Genomic DNA, 23,225 nt, shown 5'->3' on the forward strand with positions numbered 1-23,225 from the left:
GTACCTTTGACAGTTTTTCAGTTGTGGTCAAAACTGAAAAAAATCTCTCAAATCTCTCCCCATTCATGTACACTGGAAAGCTAAAGTGAGGTTAGAGTGAGACATGCAGAAAACCTCAGCTGAAATTTTGGTGTTTAACCTACTGCTGTGACCACAATTTTCACCCTACAGCCATCATTTTACCCTCAAAACGTAGCTATACTTATCTGCTTTTCAACGAGCCCCGCCTCAAAGCCCACACATGTATACTTTTTGAACTACAGCCGTTTGTTTCAGAGGAATGCCATCATGAGCTTTCATTCATGAGGTTCCAACCAGTCTTGGAGAGAAAGAAAAAATCTTTTTTAACTCGCTCTCCTGACCTCTGTTTAAAGACTACACACACCTAAATCAATTGTATAGAGCACTTGTCGTGATGCTTACAGGTTTTAAAGAACACCTCCCTCATTTGAAAATGTTAATTGTGGATTGGTTGGTCATAGTCATGCTCCCTCCCCCTGCTGGGAAAACTAAACACTCCTGTGGTGGGTTGAAGTATAGCATGGACATGCGTATGACTTGGAATTTTCAGTATGGTCACCAAAACACATACCAATTTTACAATGTCCGACACTTTATTAGGCACACCTGTTTTCACTCTACACAAACAAGCTATTCATCTACATGTTTTTGCTCCCATCCACAGCAAGTTTGCAATCCCACTGCAATTTCACCAGGAATTGCACATTCCTGGTCATCTGCTAATAGTAAACAGTAAAAAGTCACTGTTCCCACATGCTAGGGCTGCAGATAATGCAGTGGGTTGTACGGTTACCTCACAACAACAGTGGTCCTTTCATTTTGCATCCCAACTTAGATGAAGAGGGACAATTTTTCTTCTTGTTAACAAGAAGAAGTTCAATATCTCTACCTGCTGAGAATTTGCAGTGAGAAAAAATCTTCCATGTTCTCATCCAGTCCTGTGTTTTAAAAACGACCTTCCCATTCCACTAAACGGCATTTTTAGTTACATCTCAGGGATTCAGTTTTACAGTTTTAATACCTTACATTTAACAAGATAGGCAGTGTCATCCAGCCAAGTACAGTTTGACTTCCAGATACTCACTCGCTGATTTTCAGATTAGATTTTCTTTCGGATTTAATTTTCACACTCTGTGTTGTTATATTGTAGGCACCAAAACTACCAGGCTAAGTTTTCATTGAGGGAAAGGTTTGGATTCAAATACAAATGTTCATAATGTTAACCACATTAGAAGCTTGAGCTCCATTTTCAGCAGCATAAGCCTGAAAACATTAACAGAACTAAGAAAAATTTAAATAAAACATTAAAAGTCAAATATTTTCACAGTTCAAACATTTGGATGCACTTCAGTCAATATGACTAACACTATTTTTTATTAACTTCTCTCAAAAGGATTAACTTAACGTAACTCAAAAAAACCCGAGTTAAAAACCTGAAGTTAGGAAGCACTTTCTTTTTCCATCTAAACTCAACATTTATTACTGGCTTTGAAAAGGAATATTCATGTATGCAGGCTAAAGCTGATCAGCAAGTTTGCTTTTACTCCCGTTCCTCATTTCTTTCATGATAATCCGTACAGTCTATGACTGCAAAGAAAGGCAATACACAGAAAAGCCACATTGATAATAAAGGTGTCTGTGGAAAAAAAACAATCCACCAAAAAAACCCATTTCCCTCTAAATCAGAATACAGTTTATCTGAATGGGAATGTAATTTTTCCGAGTCATGACTCTCTTGTCGTATTTATCTACACAGAGACAAAGAGACAGATTTATCTCTCTGCTTCGGCTGTATTCATCACCATTAGCAGTTTATTTGCTGACATAGTCTTCACTCTATTTACTCTGTGCATTCATTGCTTTGCATTCATAAATCCTCATAACAGGAGCACACACAGGAAGTGAAGTGTAGAACATGTAGGGTCCACGCTTTAAACGCTGCACGCTCATACTCTCTCCCGCACTGTCCATTGTTGATCTGCACACAGCTGTTGTCACGAATGTCGCACTCGCTTACGTCACTGTCATGAGACATTCTCGCAAAAAATCACGGTTTTACCCACATACTCCTGCAGTGTACAGATACACCAGCACTCAGACTGACCGGAGCCCTGGCCGGTAGATGGTGCAGAGGTGGTGCTGTGCCTGCCACTGTGATGGATTGTGGGGTACACACTCAGATATGCGTGTAAACTGACCACGAAGGGGATGGATGAGCTAATGTTTCCTTTGCCTTCTACCACCATGCCTATTACTTTGTTGTCTTTCCCGTTATAGAGCCCCTTATCTGACAGATTTCTCATTACATTCAATCTCAGTGTAATTCCTTGAAAATGGATCCCTGTATATGTATCTGTTAGGCTCAGGGAATGACCTGAATGGAGTTGGACAGCTCTTGTGGAAGGACGAGTTGCGGTCAAGAGGCTCCACTAAAAATGATTTACTAAGCTGTCACCGGGACCAAATTAACCTGGAATGCATTTCACCATGTGATTGGTACTTTAAACTAGATGGCTGTTGTTTTCCTGCACAGCTGTTTTCAGCCTGGATGCCTGCTTAAATTTTCCAGAGTAAATAAATCCACTCACTAAAGTTTATTTTACTCAGAATTAGTTATTTGTATTTCTGGCCAACTTACTGAGGAGCATAGTTATTCATTGTTTCAATGAATAACTTTTAATAAATTTTTCCAAGTATTTAACACTTCTGCAGTGGCAAGCGCAAAGACTCACGAGACTGTTAATATATACCTTCAACTTCTTAATTCGATATGCTGTGGTTGGTTACTTCAGATTCTTGTGGATATGGTTTCTAGTGCTTGTGTGGCAGAGAACAGTGTAAAGGTGTAAAAGGAGTCAGACTCCTGCATTAAGATGCAAAAACAGGTCCCAACGAAAGTCAAACTAAACAACACTTACAAAGTAAAGACATCATGCAAAAAACATTTGAAACAAACATGAATCCACAGACAAAAGAGGCCTGGCAGAACACAGGAGGTCACTGGGAAATAACTCTGTGCTTGCCACGCAGAAAATGCACAAAGAGAAGGTAAGACTATAAATACACCGGGAACGGATTGGGGAATGAGAAACAGGATGGGGAACAGACACAGGTGAAACTGTGTCCAAATCTGGAGGCTGCATGCTTCGAAGGACGCGGCCTTCATAGGGCACACCTTCACAGGCCACAAAGACCTCAGAGACCGGAAGTGTAGCCTATCAGCCTCTGTTGCCTAGCAACCATGAAACTGGCAGCTAGAGAGGTGTTGGAGAGAGACAAAATCACTAATGTCATGTAACTTGTATTAAGCCAAATTTAATGTTATAAAGCGATATATATTTAAATGCAATGACTGCTTCCCTCAGACTGTCAGTCTGATGTCTGAATGCAACCTTCAAAGGATGCAGCCCCTGAATTTGGAAACACTTAATCAGCCAGTCAAGGGAAGCCAAGAAAATAAAATTACCACATGACATGAAAGAAAATTAAGCTTCAAAGCAAAACATGGTGGAACCAAAAGAACCGCAAAGAACATCTGAGAACAAAGTTATAAACACAAAGATGAAACAAATAAAGGAAGAGAAACACTGACAGAACCTCATCAATAACAAACTCAAAATAGAAGAAATAATAATAATAATAATAAACCAGGAACTGACAACTGAAAACGTGAAATCGAACTCAAATGATAACATAAAACTAAAGTTTAGTATTAGCAGAATGGTAAAGTCATGAAAACAGCAGTCCAAAACCCAAAACATATAAAAGTCTAAATCTTTAACCTCAAAATGACACGTGGTCACTATTCATGTTCAGGGTTTTTTTTTTTAAAGTCTTAACTTCCTGAATGAAGTAAGCAATCTATAGTAACAAAATCTGGGTTGATTCAATATAAAATGTATATGTATGTATATATATATCAAAATCATGTAACATACCCTCTTTAAGTGCTGCACATTCAAAATAAAGAAGCTAACTCCTGTTTCTTATTGATCTCTAAGCCTCTGGTAATACCATCATACTAGAAGAAGCTGCTCCTGTATGTTTTTAAAGGTATCCTTGCCCTACTTGCCTCTGTTTGCAGAATACAAGCAGTCATTGCCCATCTGTCTATATCCAGCTTACATGATAGAAGCGAGGAGACCGACTCTTTCCTGCTGCTGCGACCGGAGAAATGAAATGTGTGGGTGGAGTGTAATTGCATCTCCAAGGAGTTGAGCTAACACTGATGTTATCAGTCCTGTCAGATAACTCCAGCACTGAGCAATATTTTACTCTGAATGTGTAAAATTACTCCTTGGGAGCTGAAATAAACTCAGAAATGTTCTGTACTCAAACTTTAATAACTTGTTTTTTGCTGTTCTACCCACAACATGACAGAAAGGAATCATATGGAGAGTTTCGTGTAAGACAAAATCTTATACTCTGTAGATGTTAGCATCTTTTTTTAAAACCAGAAAACAGCTTTGATACTGAGAACAGCGTCTTAATGTCCCTGTTTCTCTCTCCAGCTGACCTTCATGTCTCCTCATCCTCCTTTCAAATTGGACCTCAGGGTCCACTGAAACTTCAAACTCAGGAGCAATCGTGTTTTTTTTAAACATTGCTTATGACTGCAGAACCTCAAGACCTGATCCATTAAAAGCCACCTGGGGCACAAACACACACACCCTGTGAGCTGTAGCCCTGCAAAAACATCACGACAACTTTGGCAAATAACAACTCTGTCTGCTGACTCTGAAAACAGCTGAGGGTCATTTGCACTGTTAGGGTTTGCAGTGGAAATGGACAGAGGAGGGGAATCTATGAAATTCCCATTAAAGGAACTGTTCAGACTCTCTTTACAGGAAGGAGATAACTATATGATGAAGCACACAAATTCACTTCACAGGTTCCAGCAAATCATTTATGCCTTCATTGAAGACGGGAACACAGCTTTATTAATGCATTAACATGAAGTAGGTCTATTTTGAGGTGTTTGGTGCACGGTCAGCAAAGAGTCTGCACTATAGCTGAGTGAAAATACTCGACAGGTGGAAGCTTTCTCTTTCCTTTCCTTTTGGATAAAGCTTGTAGTAAGAGCTGGATCAGGTGACGCTGAACCATCCTTATAGACTCAGGCTGCTGGGGGACTTCCCATCATGCACAGAGCACTCCTCATCCACTCCCCTCTTTTCACTTTTCCCACATCTTTATAGACTACTATCACATGTCATTACATTTAACTTTTCTCTCTCCTGTAGTTTGCATTTTTCCTGTTTGTTGCTCATGTTCTCTCTTTTTTCCTTTTTTATTCTCCTTTTTTTCCTCGGGGAGGGGCAGCCATCTGCAGAGACTGGCTCCTCCCCCACTGTTTCCAAGTGCTGCTCACTGGGGATCGTCTGTTGGTTTTCTCTCTAATAATGGTGTTTTTTAAACTTATAAAACACATTGGAACACCTATTGTAAATACATTCTGTGTAATTGAAGGTTAATCGAAAAAACTTTTCCATCACAGATGTGTGAACAGCAATTTTTGCTGCAGTTTCATGAAATGGTCCCAGATTATGCCGGCACACGGTCTGATGATAGCGCATCATGGTCGGTATAATAGTTCATGTTCATGGACATAAACCATGTACCTCCAGGCTAAAAGAGCAACAAAGGCCAAATTAGGAAGTGGAAGATCATAACTTTCTGATACACTACCATTTGAATCCCACCTTGCTTCATATTACTAGCAGCTCCATAGTGTAGTGGTTCACACATTTGCCTAATAAGCAGAGGCCTCCCAGGAAAAGACACAAATGCTTTGGGGGTTGCATCAGGAAGGACATCCGGTGTAAAAATCGTCCAAATCAAATACACGAAGCTATCTGCTCTGGAGACAACCTCGTTAATTTCTTTGTTATTACAACTCAAAATAAATAAAGGGAAGGCAGTTTGTAACTTGGATTGATCAATATCTTTGTGCACTTTTTTAAAATTACAAATTGTAGGTTCAGCTGTTGTTGATGTTCAGCTTCACTTGCTGCTAAAGCCTTCTTACTACATTAATTAACATTTCATGGTTCTGGTTAAAATATATTCACCTGGTAACGGAAAACAGTTTTTTTTAGGTTGCCTGTCGCATAAAGACACATGGCGCCTTTTAAACCTGCACTGACTGACACAAAGAAAATATGGGCAGTCCTGTGTTTGTGAAGAAACAGATGATATTCTTCCCGATTTCCTGATTTGCCATGAGACTGCACTGATGTGAAAGGTGTGCGTGAGTTTTGATTCCATGTTTCTGGGTAGTCCATCCTTTTTCCAGGTCTCTGTGGTGGTCACCTGACAGAATGTTAAATAACTTGTAGAGTAATTTGGCCTGGAAGATGGTCGACATCCTGCTAGATTTGTACAATCTATGAGTTTGTAATTCCTACATCACTGGTTCCGAAATGGTGTGCTGAGGCAAATCCAGGTATGCTGACATTTATGACCACCATGTGTTATTTTTTTGGAGCATACCACAACTTATCCTCACTGCAGTCAATCTGTAACCTGAAGAAATAAAATATGAAAAACTAGCAGCTCTCAAAGTTGAGAACTGCAAAAACTACCCGTCTGAAGGTTTTAGCTGGGAGGTCAACAGTCCTTGGAAGCTAAACAACCCCCCTCGTGCAAAATGGGATCCAAACAAAAACCATACCATATATATCGAGCATACCATTTGTGGATTGAGTGCATTTGCCTGACTCAAGTTATATGTCATGTTCAAGCTTATAAGATGTAATTATTTCTTGCCTTTATAAATAATTAAAAAGAAAATCACATTAATGTCATCCTACCTGAGATGTGATGACCTCTATGGATGCCATGAAGCGGTCAGCAATGATGGACACTCCCAGGAACATGTACATGAGTGACAGGAAGTAGACCACAGCTCTGGCCACCTGGTAACCGAGTCCGGGGTTTTCGGGCTTCCAGACAGGCAACAGGATGCCCGGGTTGCACTTGGCCACCTCATCACACTTATCCCCACTGCTGGGTGATGTACTATTATCATTAGATAAGGAAGGCAGGACGGAGGAGGAGGGAAATATGGAGGGCAAGGCTGTTCTTGGGTCAGGGTTCACGCTGGGGTCACTGCGCTGGGACTCTGGCTGGCAGGGTGGCAGTGGAAGAAGGAAGAGGAAGAAGAGGAGGAAGGGGGCAGGAGAGGCGGAGAGAGACATCACGGCGTTTGATTCCCACGAGAAGCAGGAAAGACAAGGCAGAAGGTGACGGGAATAGGCAGAGGAAGAAGGAGACGGGAACGGGAGATGCTGGGTACAGCCGAGGGTGCTGCGACTAGCTCGCCTGCAGAGGGGGGAGAGAGAACGAGAAGGAAAATCAGAATTAGTTCATGAATAAAGAGAAGAAAAGGCTTTAAAAGCTGTACCGAAGACCAAACAAAGAGTGGAGTGAAGCTTATGCAACATTAAGCAAACAGTAAAAGAAGTGTCTTCTATGCTGTCAGACACTTTAATGAAAACACTGAGGGAACGATAGAAAGGAGAGAAGAGTTCTGGCTAAGCTACGTTTAAAAATCACACAGACTCTTTACAGTTGCATCTGCGGTTTTAGCAAAGATACACAATACAAATTTACACCCTTCCCACCAAAATGTGTCAGTGCTGGTGTGAAGCCAGTTCTGCGGTGGAGTCTTGAGAACCAGCCGACATTTCGACAGGTTTCACAAACGATTCTTACAAAGCCTTTATAGGAAAAGGCGTGGGACTTTCCAGAGGATAATAACACAGAGGACGTCATCTGCATGATCTCTACACCTTCAATACAACAGTGAAATTCTCACTGTAACCCCTCCCATAGTCACCACCAATCTTTTTTTGTTATTATAAAGGTATGGAACCAGTACTAGACTAGCACTGATCTATACATGCATCCACCCACCCAAATTAAATAATGAGCATAGATACAACTTCCATTAACTGGCACTCCATTGGTGGAAACTGGGCACCACTCAATATTCACACTGCTTGGATTTCTAGTTCCAGCAAGAAAATGCAGCTCAGAAAATAATGATGGATGCAGTGATATCTGGCTCTGTAATCTTACTGTTTCAGCCAAGCAGCGGTGTGAGAGACTGACGACCTGTCCAGGGTGTACCTCAACTCTCACTATCACAGCTGACGTAGTCTCTACGCTCTCTAACTGGATTATCGGTTAAGAAAACGAATGGATGGATGTTTTAACTAAGAAGTTTACAACGTGTTCCTCATTACACACTCAGTGGCAGCAATGGCAAATGCTTTCCCCAAGTTTATTTCATCAAATCAAAATTCCAGCCCTGTACTTGGCTTGCTCTGCACACAAGAAATACTTTTTTGAATATTTGTAGATAGATATTCTTCAGTATATCGATTTCTTTCTCTTTCTAAAGAGTTTCACTAGAAACAGGCCTGCCTTATTTATATGAACAAAATCCTTCCCTTTAGATGATGACTTCACTGAACCTTATCTTTTGAGGAAAATGTCAGATTACTCACAAAATCACACCTCTTGCCTTTAGCTTTCATTTCACTGTGCTGCATCTCTCATCCATGCACTCATTACCTTCTCCCTGTAACGGCATTTAATCTAGAATGCCTAGCAAAGTCCTGGATGGGCGACAGGATGTCCAAAACTCTACTGCCAGGCTTCCCTGGCAGGACATTATGCCTACTCTCATCCACCTACACTAGTGTATTAAATAAGATTCTCCTCCTAAAATACTAAAATAAAGTCCCTTCACAGTGTTCATTGCAGTATTCATTCCCCCCATCTGATACAGGAGAGTTGTTCATCCCCTCTCCACGTTGGTGATCCTGTGGCACGGAGCTGTTTGTGATGAGGCTTCGGTGCTTTGGAGTTCTCTCCTGCTCCACAGTCAAGGAATAAAAACTCCAGAGCAATTTAGGAAAATCAACCTTTTCGCACTGGCTTTTGTTCCCACTCAAAGTAAACTTGCTTTGTTGTCTGCTTGATATTATTTTGCAGTGCGTTTTATGTACAGTGTTTTTCATACTGTAGCTGATGTTTTTCATATGAAAGCAGAAAATAACTGGATTGTGAATTATGTAAAGTTTTCCCTGTAAATATAGACAAAGGAAGTCGTAGGTGAACGCTGGCAGGTATAAAAGGGTGGATGATGTCATTCAGTGGCGTCCCTGCTTCACTCTTGAATGAAACATTGAAGTGAGTCACCAGAACACAGAAAAATAATAACATAGAGATAAAATAATTAAAGCTCAAATAGAAAAAGCTGGAGCAGAAGGCTAAGTGGAAGAAAGGATGACAAATGCAGACAGAAAAGAATGAATAATGGATGAATATAGTAGTGTGAGACTGATTCGTTTCAGTTCAGTTTAGTGTGACCTCGTGTCGCATAAAAGTCTTAAAAGCAGCATTTTCTCTATCGTTTACCTTGAACTTCAGATGGAAGGAAAAACAAGTGAGGCACAAACCCGGAGCGAGGGTGAGAACAAACGGAAAAAGGACAAACAAATGCAAAAAACTCAGAGCGAAAACATGAGACAGAAGAAGAGAGGGATGGGAGGAAGAGAGTCAAAAGATAGAAAGACGGTACAAAGAAGCCGAGACAGCAGGGAGGACGAGTCACCGTGATGGCCTCCAGAAAAAGAGGCTTGTTTTTGTTTGAGTCATGCAAACCCAGAACTGCTCACCAAATGTCTTTCTGCTCTTTCCCTTTTAATTTGAGACACCAACACACACTAACAACGCTTGTTTGAGGTAAGTTTCTTTCCTCTTTGTGTGTGTGTGAGCATGCAACGTCACTTCTGCCAACTGGTGAGATTTAGACCTCAGCGTGAAACCAAAGGATGGACAGATGGACCGAACAGTGTTTCCTGCAGTTTGTGCAGCAGTGCCTAATCTTCCACCTCACTCTCACGCTTCATCTCTCTCCATCCGTCCATTAGCGAGGAGGGAAGCACCTGCTAACACCTTCTGTTTTACAACATTACACACCTAACCTGCTCTCGTATTCCTTTGGTTGATGAAAATATGAAAATTATGCTCATATTATTAAAAAAAAGATAACTTCTATAATCCTGCTGATTATCTTTCTTTAGTTTGTTTTTTTTGAGAACACAGGTTTAGTCATTCAGAAGCAGCACTTCTGAAGCCATCAGATCACTAAAAAGGACGACCAGAGCTCTTTTCAGGCCAGGATCCAGTTTTACATTTACACAGCAGCAAAGAAAGAATCACACTTCCCAGCAGTCACACACACAAAGGTCAGCCAATTCAAATATTAGATGCCACCTTTACAAACAACATGCACGATTAGTTAGACGATTAGATTCTGTGTGGTTTCAGCTTGTGTTTGTATAAGAAGACATGTTTAGTCTCCATATTTGCTCCTGTGTATCTACTGCAGCCTGAGCCCAACAGGACAAAACCAACAGTGTGTCAAAAACTGCTGTTCTGTCTGCAGCCGCTCGCGTAGCTGGTACACACAAGTTGTCCTTTGGCAGTGCTTTGGCGGCATCATGCTGCAGCAAAGTTTTTAAGCCGTGAATCATCAGTCTGATTGCTGTAAACATATAAATACTGTGGTAGCACAGCTCCATAATGCTGCATGATGGATGCACTGGTACTGCTGTGTGAAAGAAGCGGCTGTTGATTAGTAGGCTCATTTCTATGCACCAGATTTATGGTTGAATCAGCCATTCAGAGGACAGAATCTGAAGCTGATTCATGTGTGCACACTTCACCAAGGACTGAGGTTCATAATGGAAACACTAGCTGTGAGTAAAGTTTTATAAACCAGATTACTATTTGGCACAAAAAGGATGGATCCTACATACTGTTTTATAAGCGAGGCTGGAGGACTGCAGAACACAAAATCATGCTGTCAGGATAAAATGTGCCTTGTCTGCCTGGGAAAGTGTGCTTGTTCTCAAAAGAAAACAAAAAAAAAAAAATCATATGAGTAGCTCCAGGCTGTCCCTTTGGACTGTTTCATATTAGACTTCAGTTATCAGCTGAGAAGTTTAACAGAGGCTGTCGTGAACTGGCTCTTAAGAAATATAACAGAAACTAAAAAGTGATTATAGAAAAGAATACGGCACATTTTTATTAGTAACATCTGTAAAGACTAATATTTAATGATCATGGTAATAACAAAGTTTGTATGAATAATATTTACAGTCATTAATGGGTTAATTTTCTGGATTCCAGATGCATCCGGACAGGTCTCATTTTGCCTGACTTTACAACATGAGAAATCAACAGTCAGCTGATATTATACTTTATGTTTATACTTTATGTTAGAAGATCTGACTAGAAGACGTGTACGTGTATGTGGAAACCATCAGACTGAACACTTCAAAACCTCGGTGCAGTTTTTGCTGTCGAACAGAAATCACTGCTGACTGTTTCAGTGATAAAAATGACTGACTTACTTTGATTATGGTGTGAACTAAACTGCTCATAAGACACAAACACTTCCAGGATGTTTGACCAGAAATAAATGTAGAAAATTTGATTTTGAGGCTCATGAGAATCATTTTGTTGTTGTGGTGAAACATTTAGACTCAGAAAGAGCCATAACCCGACCCCTGTAACCTGGTCACTAAAATGAAGTGCAGGTAAGAGAGAGGAAGGAGAGATTGTGGGTTAAAATGTGCTCTGATGTATGCATGCCTTTCAGTATAATGAACACTTTAATATAAATATTACTGCTGAGGTTATTTTTTTTACTGAGCCTTTCACAAACATGCGCGGAAATTAGATTTTTATCGTGCATATCAACCATAAAACCACTCAGTGCATTTCTAAAGACAATTCTGTGTTTTTAAATGTGCTTATGTGGGTAAACTAATGATAATAATTACACTGAGGTATTTCATTAATCAGTTTCTGCGAGCACCTCCAGATTGAAAGGGAAAAGAAGCAGAGGTGAGCTGAAATGAGAGCGATGATTAATGGACTCCAGTGTGATTCAGCACAATTAGATTAGCTTCAGTATCTTTTGATCGACTCACCATTTACTCCCTGCTTAAAAATGCAATTTGAAGGAGTTTAAAGAAGATAATGATCTACAGAAGCTTTTATGGTTTAATGTAAAACAAAAAACGAGCTACATCTACAGAATAAGCCAAAACACCAAAGGGCATGCTTTATGAGTCAGTATTTATATACAGACAGATGGGTTATTCTGTGAAAAGTTAATAATATAAAGATGGATGAAGGTCATTTAGGGAGAACTGGAAAAGTGAGAGATGGGTGGGCACTGAATAAAAGAAAGAGGAGAGGAGTTGTGGGAAACCCAAATGGGAAATTAGAGATAAAAAAATGGGGCCAGCAGGGAAGGAGGAGTTAAAGACAGCAGATGAAGAGAGATCAAAGAGGGAGGGAAAGGGCGAGAAGAGGATGGATTTTAAGGAGGAATGAAGAAGCAAAAAATAACAGATTGATGCGAAGTACAGATGAAGAGTGACAGAGGGGCGAATCAGAGATAAAAAGCCAATAAGTTGAGGAAGGAAGAGTACAAAATGAGTGATGGGAGGTGGATAAGGACAGCGGGCAGTGAATAAACAGAGGAAGGAGTCAGTAGTAGTGGTATCACAGTAATATCCAGGCCTCTGGTAAGATACAAACAATCAAACAGATCATGCATCTCTTTGTATATCTAAAACGGTACTCCATTTGTGTCCATTTGAGCAATTATTTGGTGACACAAAGGATTTTGGGTATGCAGCCAATGCAGACATGTTGGTATGCAGTCCTGCAAAAAAAACAACCAACAGCAAAACAACAATATGTAGCCTGGTGTTGATGATGCTGTGAAGAGGTAGAGTTTTAAAAAAGCAGCATGAAAAGCACAGAACGTGGCTGCAGAGGACACATTTAACTTCAAGAAGTCTACTCTGATTATTGTCTTCTCTGCAGGAGTTAAACTAAAAAACTGAACACAGCACAGACATAAACAGAGTAGCTCACAAACTGGTTCTCTATGACGCTGCCCTCTGCTGAGAGTAAACAGCTACATAGGAACCTGTAGGAACCTCAGGAAAAACCTCAGGAATGACCTGTTTACTCTCAGGATTACTTATTTTGCATGTGGTCACTACCATGGTCTCTGTTAGGCTCTTCCTGCGTGGACAGTTCTCGACCAAGGGAATACTGGGGAATGATCAAAGATGAGGAAACCACAGGAGGAGGGTAGAGAAAAGAGGAATAAAGATATGAGCGATAATAAAAAGCAGCAAATAAAAATAATGCTCAGGGGGAAGGGAGGCAGAGGGAGGAGAGGATGAAAAAGAAAGATGGAAGAGTGATGTGAGTTCAGGTCCTCAACATGTATATGGTTTTTAATCAGGGTACAGTTGAATGTGTGTTACCATAGCAACTGGGGGGAGAGTTTTAGTGGGGCAATCGATCTCTGAGGGGTGGGGTTGGTTAAGGTGAGAGAGAGAGAGTCAGAAAGTGAGAGAGCATTCATTCATCAGGAGATGAGACTGAGCTGGCTCAGCAGAGAGGCCGAGGCAACATCAAACAAAGAAACACATACACACACACACACACACACGCACGCACGCACGCACGCACACACACACACGCACACACACACACACACACACTCTTTCAAACATTCTGACACTTAAGCACAAGAGAAACCCTGTAAAGATTGTCTTCAACCAATAGAGAGTCAGAGAGTCATTACTTCCTGTAAGTCACTGTGAATAGTTTATACTCAAGTAACTGACAGCAAATTGAAATTCCATGATTATTTATTTTTGTGATAACCATACTTGTCATGTTTGCTGTTTTTATGTGTAGCCAGGATGTAGTCTGACTGTCGTCCAGTGACATCCAACTGGGGGGCTCCATTCCCCTTGGAATCCTGAATCGGATGAGTGCTTATGATGGATCATCAATTATATGATGACTGTGGAAGAATTTCTCATTCAGTCAAAACAAATCAGTCAGTAACAATCTGGGAAACCATCAATTAATCTGCTGCCCTAATCTCCGGGTACAATGGCCAATTTTTGAGGCTACTAGCAACTTGTTTGGATTTCTGTTCCAGTCTTATGGTCATTGTTTATGAATGCTGACTGTTTATCCAATGAAACCCAGACTGCAAAGAACAGTCAGAAACATACCTGCGCTAAAAGCCTTTCCAACTATTTACATGCAGGCATTTGTTTCTAAGGATCAGGTCGGTAACAGCTACACAAACGAGAGGCCAAAGTGAACAAACATCCGTTCTACGACGAATAAAGTTCAGGTGTCCTCAACACCAGGAGTACCGTAGTGAGAATTTTCCTTTTGGTAAATCAAAACAGCAAGTGAGAGGAGACATACAAGCCTCACAGCAATGAGTCAGTAAACTCTAAATAGACACAAGAATATTTATGCAGAGATTTTCTGTGAAAGTCATGTTCAGCTGTTCATACACACCTTCATGCAGGATTTTATTCATCACACACACCGACTGATGCACTTTTTTTTGCTAATTTGACTTCCCAACTGGAGGAGCCAGAGACAAAATCACTCTCAATCCTCAACCTCCTGCTCCCAAAAGTTTGACAACAACGTCACCAAATCTGATGAAACAGAAATAAACAGTTCACCATCGACTGGGTGGAGGTGTGTCACCTGTCACGGTCGAGTTTTCTGCTGATTTCTGTTGGTTTTATTTAGCCTGTCCTGTTTTCCCTGTCTTCTACACTTCCCTGTCTGGTCTTCATATTTCTATTTCTATTCTCCTATTTAACTCACTTATTTTTCTACTTCCTGTTTTACTTTTAAGGTTAGTCTTCTTATCCGTCTCACTGGCTGCATTTCTTTTCTTTCCTGATTGTCTGCCCTGCATTAATCGTTCATCCCTGTCTTGTTTCCCAATCTGTCTAAGGGCTGCAGAGCCAGATCTGATGATATTTAAACGGACCCAGAAGCAGACAACACGACGAGACACGAACTTGGTTAAACAAAAGACGAGCCGTTTATTCATGCTGAAACATGAAGGTACATAAATAGTGAAAGAAAACCAAGGGCTAAACCTAAAAAGGGAAAGAACTAAACGAAAAAGCGAAGCACTGGGACGGTGGAAAAACTATGACGCGAGAACACGGGGAGACAAACAGAAAATAAACAGAGACAGAGGACTTAAATACACAGAAGGGCAATGAGGGAAGTTGAAACACACGGGAAACACAGCTGAATTAGACACAAATAAGACCAGGGAAGCAAAACTAAACACACTGAACATGGAATGCAAGACTTTCACAATAAAACAGGAAACAAAAGAACACAGGGCTGACACACAAGCTTGACAGAGGACTGGAGGAAAGGCAGACAAGAGGGAGCGAGGGAACAAGAGGAAGCACGAGAGAGACATGACGGGCTGGGGAAACAAGGAATGACACACAAGGAGGAAAACAAGACACAAGGACTCACACAAACACACATCAACACAGACAAACTGAGAGGGACACAAAGGACAAAGACACAAGGGGAACCTAAAAGGGAAAGAAACCAAACAGGGAATGTAAAGAAACAGAATTTAATCATACTTGTTATTAATCTCTCTTCCACAGCATGTCTTTATCCTGTCTTCCTTCTCTCACCCCAACCGGTCGCAGCAGATGGCCCCGCCCCTCCCTGAGCCTGGTTCTGCCGGAGGTTTCTTCCTGTTAAAAGGGAGTTTTTCCTTCCCACTGTCACCAAAGTGCTTGCTCATAGGGGGTCATATGATTGTTGGGTTTTTTTCTCTGTATGTATTATTGTAGGCTCTACTGTACAATATAAAGCACCTTGAGGCGACTGTTGTGATTTAGCGCTATATAAATAAAACTGAATTGAATTGAAAGAACTTAAGACTGCTATGATACCTAAAACATAAACCACAATACAAAATAACACCAATAACACCAAAACACAGGAACTCAGAAGCACTGAGTCAAAATGACCCAGAACCATGTCTGTGTCCCCTAATCCTGTCTTCTTGGTTTGTTTTTAGTTTGAACTTTGTTGTCATTTTCTAAAGTCTGTATCAGCTTTGTCTTTTTAAAAATAAACCTCATGTTTTCTTCCTCTCACTGAGTTCTTCGTTCGCATTGCAGGTCCACACTGATGGGAAACATACAATAGCTGCTTCCAGAAAATTTCTTGATAACATTTAGAAATTATTAAGAAATATAATCTTAGCATAATGGCTCACAAACCCTCTGAGTATTATGATTATCCAAAGAGATGCTGCAGTTCAGAGCAGAGTCATCCTACAGTAGATTAGCAATCTGCATCTGCAATATTACACTACATTACAAGTCTTTAGTCATGCTTGCACACACAAACAATTATGACATCTGATGATGCACACACACCTCTGCTTCCAGTGTTTCAGTACGGCGTCCTCATTTCTCCTTTTGCACAGTCAGCATCTCTCTTGCTCACTCTGCGTATCTAAACAGTCGTCTCCCATCATGCATGTTATGGTAAGTACTGTCATTAGCCTCCGACTGTAATCTTCTACTCATGAAATAGCCATTTACAACAAATGATGATTAACCATGATTGCTGGGGCGCACAGCAGTCCACGTGTTTGACCCCAATGTGTGCAACATGAAAAACAATGTGGGAACCGCAGAAACAACCAGAATCTGATCTCACAGGCGTGAATGACAGGCTTCTTATTACTATTGTCATTATTATTTATGCTGCTTTTGCTGAATAAATATGTTACTTTAGATTAAATGATCAGAAAAAGAGCTCAGCGCTGGGTCTCACCATTCATTTGCTTTCTGTTGTGTTGCCTCTACATGATTCCTTTCAATATGTTCACTAGAGTGACATCAGTCATGGGACCAAAATGTGATCAATCATTAAATTAAACCACTGGTCATAGAAGTGAGAACCCCAACACAGAACAGAAGAGGAAGAGTAAAATCTCCCCCAAAATTCACATCTTTAATCGTTGTAAAGTGGTCGTACAGAGTGAAACCAAACCCTGGCAGCAAAAGGCAAAGCCAAAAACCAGCTCAAAAAGGGAAAGTAAATCAACACGACTAACACATGGAAGACAATCTGGTAACTGACAAGAGCGAACAGGAGATAATATAAAACTGAATATAGGTGAATCTGAATCTGGGTGGTGCAAACAATAAAAAGCAGAGATAACTGGCAAAGACAGGAAGTGAAACTGACAGGAGTGCAAAGACACCAGGAAATAAAAAATAAAATTGGACAATTAAGTGGGCTAAACAATAACATGCTCAAATTGAAAGGTTTTAGAGCACTTTATGATGCATATAATTTTAGTAAGACCAGTAGGATCTAGTGAGATAAGTATCATATCATCATTGTATCACTTCTTTGAACAGCTTGATGCATCTATCATCTACTGATGAGCTGCATGACTTGCATCTGCAGTTATAGTCAATGAAACACCAAACAGGAGCAAGATTGATGTGTTTTCTGTCTGCACTGATTACACACATGCAGCTTCCTCTTTAAACTAATCACAGCTACACTGATAGTTTGACACTGAGCCATTAATTACCCGCTAAGAATCAACACAGGATTGAAGTGGCTGCTGCTGCGGTTTCTGTGGTTGCACATTAAGCATCAGGAGACAGAGTAATCCACACTGAACCGTTTTGCAGCAGCTGTTCACTGCCTGTCTTCAAAACAAATTACCTTTCCATCGAAGAATCGCAGAACCATGGGTACATGGCTCAAAATGAAGCACCAAAATTTCAAGTTGATATGAAAGTATAAAGGACGAATAAAAATAAGTTTGAGTTTCTGTGAAGATTCTGATAAACTTTAAATTTCATATATCATATCTTTAGTTTATAAAAGTTGCTAATAACTTAGACATCAGTATATTTATCACACCGACTGCAACTTTAGACCCTGCTGTTGAATATTACAACAGACAAGAAAACCATACTTGATCTTCCCAAAACCATGGATTATTTCCACGCTTCATATTCATTGTGTATCCTTTTATCATTCATTCATTCGTATTTTATCTCAGGACTGTTGACTCACTCAAGTGGCCGTTACAGAAACTGCAGTTTTTACTGTTTCCACACTGATTTTTCAGCTTAAGAGGCTGCTGCTTGATGGAAATCAAGAAACTGTCAGCAACTCAAAAACTGCATGCTGCATAAAGAAATGTCAGCACAGGCCAAAACATTGTGTGCATTCAGGTTCACTAATAAATATCAGGAATCTAGCTCATGTGTTTCCAGACATGCAACACGAGTAAAACACAAATTGTTGTCGAGTTTAGACGGCTGGATTAATTACAGCCTGAACGTCTGCTCCAGCAGATGAATGTGAGGCTGACGAATGAAAACCTTCGGCTCAGACTCCTCCTGCATGATGTATGACACCCTGTGATGAGTGCTGGCAAGCTTTTTCTATCTTTTAAAGGTGACTCAATCCTCCCTCCCACTCTTGCTCTATTCTCCCCTGAGCAAATCACAGCAGTAAATGACAAATCAATGTTTCATATCAATAAGTAATTTGTGGTGAAAATGACAGGGCAGGGTGAGGATTTTATTTCAGCCATACAGGTTTCACAGCAACAAACACTATGTGAGTTTTCAGAAGAAAGCACACGAGGACATTAAACACTGCAAAAAACAAAACAAACAAAAAAAGCTAATTTATCTTATTTTGTATTTTCTACTCCATTTTTCCCGTTTAGTTTCGGAGCAGCTGCCAGATTTTCCAAGTAAACCAACCTTGAAACTACATGAACTGACAAAAGCTGCACAGATTTTACTGTGGCAGCAGCCAGTGAACTGCGAGTGTGGTGAAGAAACATGACTAATACTTTAACTTCATTTGGCTTCTTAAAAGCAAACAGTTTGTGTACAAAGGGTCATTTGACTTTTCTTCTGGTCATCCAGGTGAAACAGGGTGAGAGGCGGTCTGTCGCACCACACGCTGCTGCTTGGAGAACAAAACCCAGGCATTTTTTACTTACAGTGGAAATAACACCAGTGCATTCAGCCTCCATCTTTCCACTACTTCAAAGTTTTGCGTTCCCAAATTGTCACTTTGGGACTTTTGTGTTTGTCAGTTGAGCCTCAGGAGCAAAATAAATGTAGACAGGATCATCCTGAACTGTTCTTTTTAGAGACACTTCAAAGCCAGCTCTCTTTTTGAACTGTTTTATAGTTCTATAGTGATAATATTCGCAGTTTAATTATAAAGCGAGGAACATAAAACTCTTTTGTTTGACTCAGTTTGTCAGTCAAATTTCAGATAACATCAGCTTTTGTCTCTTAATAATGTAAAATTAACTTATATTCTTATATCCTTCTGTTTGAAGGACCAATAGTTTTGGACTTTGATCCTCCCCAAACGGGAGATTAGGAAAACCGAACTGAGAGGCCTCACATAGAGTGTGTGCAAACGCACACAGACCAAAACTGCAGAATCCAACAAAATCTAATAAGGCACAGATGAACTAAATAATAGAGTCTGTCTCTCTAGATTCTAGATAACATACAGATCAATGCAGTCTTGAGTGCTTCAAGCACTCGATTCCTCTCCTTGAAACCTCTCTGTGCTTCTCAGTCCCTGCCACCAAATGTGAGAGGAGGAGGTGAGGAAGCAGCACAAGCAGAGAGGCATTTAACAAAAAAGTGAGACATCCTCCTTGAAGCTTTTGATTAAATATAAGGTGTGGCAGACGTGCATCATAAAGCTTGTATTATGACTGCTGTTGTATTTTATGATCACAGATGTGTGTTTTCATTATAAGATTTATATTTAAGGCTACTTTACTTACATTTACAAGCTATAAATGTATAATCAACGGAATATAAACAGTAAAGTGTAGAAGTGACAAGTTTCTTCACAATGTCAATCATCTTAATTACTCAAACATTTCATGAAAACAAATAAATGGTTGTTTATGGAGTCGTCCTTCTCCCATCTATCCACCCATCTGTTCATCCATCAGCCCTCGTTTGTACACCCCCTTTTTACACTGAAGGTACAAACACTTCTGCAAAGGATACACTTGTGCATCCTCAATTAAAAGTGAATCCTTCAGCACAGCGTACTGAGATTAATTCCCTGTTTACAGACAGGAGGATGGGGGACAGAGCAGATGAGGAAGCACACATTAGAGGAAAGAAAAGCCTACAAACAAAGGTGAGAAAGGAACAAAATGAACAATGAATGCACACTTGAACGTAGTACACAACGTACACTATACTTGTGTTTAATTTCAACAGAGCAGTGTTGCTTCAAATCAAACATGGCAATTTGTGCAATGATCTGAAATGACTCTGACTGTGGTGCTAGCTGCTGAATCTTTTACACTGACTGTTTACAACTGTTGAACTTTGACCACATGCAATACTTAATCCTTATATGTCAAATGTGAGGAGTCACCAACACAAATAAACATCAAGCAATAATACATAAGTACCATCAGTGTCTCATAAAAATCTGCCGCAATTCACATGCTAGCTAGCTTAGGTGCTGATGTTTTATCCTGGTCGACTGGTGGTTGCTTTCCTTACACTAGCTAGCCTAGATAGTGAAGCTGGCCAGGGATGGATGCAGGACTCAAAAATTTGTTATTTTCAGCTTTTGTCCAACAAAATTTGAGTCTTGAAATGGCGCATTTTCTTTTAACACAATGCAAGCTTGCATCAGTGTTTAAAACACAGAAAACCAGGCGGTGTGGAACTCCTGCAGGTCTGCTGGGTTAAAGCCATTTTAAAAGCTAAAATTTGGGAGACGTTTGGTAAAGGCTTAGAGAGCAGGAACTCAAGGACAGATGCCACTCCTATAGTCAGCAGTCTAACAGACTTGTCTCTGGTCTTTTAAAAGCAGACTGTATAAGCTGTGGCAGCAATACACTTCCAGAGGAGAGAGGCTTTATGGTCCCTGGTGCTTTTCTCCATCTATTTCTATCCTCTCTCTGCCTCTCAGCCCATCACTTTCTCTTTCAGTTCTGTCTTTCTCTCTCAATGTTCATTTTCTGGTACACAAACACATAATTTTTCAGAGTAATTGTCCTTTAGATGACCGGCTGTCATTTTACTGTCACCACAGAAATCCTCATCCAAACTTTGAATGGTGAGTGGATGACGAAAAGATGGAGACGGCGAGACGCAGCAGGATACAATCCATGAATGAGAAAAGTGTCTTTCAGTCAGCAAATAAACAAACCACCTGATGCTCTCCCAAACACTCGCCTCACAACAAAGCCCCTTTTTTCTAATAAGTCTCCTCTTCATTTGAAAGACTATTTCGATCTTTTCGCCAGCGCCAGAACATCATGTGATCTAGATTAATAGTGTTTGAAGCTTTTGGACTTTAATCTGAAGCTCAGAGGAAGAGACCACTTTATCTAATGAGGTCAAGAGTTTACAAAAAGGACTTATGTGTTTGGTTTTAACCTTCATCGGCATCCTCAGTAACTGTTTAGGAAAAAAGAATTTAAATTTTGACAAGCAAAGATAAACAGTAACCAATCATATGTCATAGCATTCCCTCAGTTTTTGCTTTTGTTGTTCTTTCGTTTGTGGAGTGTGTCGATTTCTGCACACATATGCTGACTTGTACGATGGAGCTAATTAATAAAAACAAGGCATTATTTCTTTTGTAGCTGAAGTCCATCAGGTGGCAGAAAACCTGATGGTTTTCCATACATATCACCTGAGTGACTGTGGCTCAGGTGATTGGGAAGCTCATCTGTAACCGGAAGGTTGCCGGTTCGATCCCCCTGTTCTCTCTGTCCTGGTCGTTGTGTCCTTGGGCAAGACACTTTACCCTGCCGCCTACTGGTGTTGGCCAGAGGGGCCGATGGCGCGATATGGCAGCCTCGCTTCTGTCAGTCTGCCCCAGGGCAGCTGTGGCTACAACTGTAGCTGCCTCCACCAGTGTGTGAATGAATAGTGGAATTGTAAAGCGCTTTGAGGGTCTCGAAAAGCACTATATAAATGCAATTCATTATTATTATTATTATTATTACATAAGGCATTTTTTGGTGATGGTGCTGTGGCAGTATTAGTTAGCAGCAAATAAGAACACTCAGTGTTTAAAGGGTATGGAGGTTGGAGTTTATCAGCCAGGTGACCATTTTTCTCCTCTGACTTGGACCTTTGTGCTTAAGTTTTTATCTTTTGCACTTACCCATTAGTTTAAATTTTCATCTCTTTTCATTAACTTGTTGATCAAATCTTAGGTTTAATCCAGAGGCTTGTCATTTTGACACAAAGACGCTTTAGCCACAATCTTGAGGCTGTTCAACAGTGACATGCTACAAAGACTGGAGCAGCAGCTTGCAGATGTGATATCTGTACTAATGTCAGCACATCTGGTCTACACTGTGCTTTCAAAAGCATGATTAAATGATAAAATGATTCTTAATTTAGACCTTGTGGCTAGGGAAGGATAATTAAGTAATCTTTATAGTAATTAACTAATGATTAGCTTTCATTAAATGTATCTGTTTTGTATTTGGGTCAACCCTCATGTGCTCAGTCACCTCACTTAGCTCTGATTTCTAAAGCTGGATAAATGGCCTGGTAATATCTAACCTATGATGATGATTTGCACTAATAGGCTTGTGAAACGTTAACATTTGTGTGGGAATCCACACAGACTCTAAAATGCCCAACTTTAAAGCACAAATAAACAAACAGCTGGGTACAAATACAGTTTTAGGCTCTATGACTTCCCTTCATAACTGTGGGGTAATTTAAGTGGGTAATTTATTTAAAACTCCAATCTAATTGACAGTTGCTGTGAAATAGCTGTCTGCTAGCCCTCGTAGACATTAATCAGAGCCACTGAACTGAACCTGAATTAGACTGTTTCTTCCTTTGGTTCAGTTTCCATTTGAATTATGAGACTGATGGCCTGCATGATATGTGTGATGTTGGATTGCACCTGTACAGTTATAATAACCTTTGCACTTTATAAAATAAAATTAGACCCACATAAACAATTTAAACTAACTGAAAAGATTTTGTGAACTTGGAAAATTAACTAAAATAAATAAAATATGGAGAAAATATAACCTCAGTTTTAATGTTTGTTAATTCTTTTCAAATCAAAATTTATCTTAAGAGGCATTGATAGATGTGCATATTAAGATGCTGGAAGTCTACAAGACTGTGAGTCAACCACTGTGAAAAAGTGTTTATTTTTTGTAATACCTGTACTGACTTTCCCAAAACCTGCCT

The 23,225-nt window shown here is 40.2% G+C and overlaps 1 protein-coding gene across 5 annotated transcripts in view; it reads right to left on the bottom strand.

The window, feature by feature from the left end:
• The window catches only part of slc8a2b (solute carrier family 8 member 2b), a 199,481-nt gene that overhangs the window by 45,767 nt on the left and 130,489 nt on the right, over nt 1–23,225 (bottom strand). For all 5 annotated transcript variants that reach the window (XM_025898253.1, XM_025898254.1, XM_025898252.1 and 2 more), the window contains one exon: nt 6,834–7,344. In XM_025898253.1, coding sequence (XP_025754038.1) covers nt 6,834–7,220 — 387 coding nt within the window. In that variant the 5' untranslated portion in view covers nt 7,221–7,344. The remainder of the gene's footprint in view (nt 1–6,833; nt 7,345–23,225) is intronic.

Source organism: Oreochromis niloticus, linkage group LG14 (assembly GCF_001858045.2).
Source record: "Oreochromis niloticus isolate F11D_XX linkage group LG14, O_niloticus_UMD_NMBU, whole genome shotgun sequence".
NCBI classification, from domain to species: Eukaryota; Metazoa; Chordata; class Actinopteri; order Cichliformes; family Cichlidae; genus Oreochromis; species Oreochromis niloticus.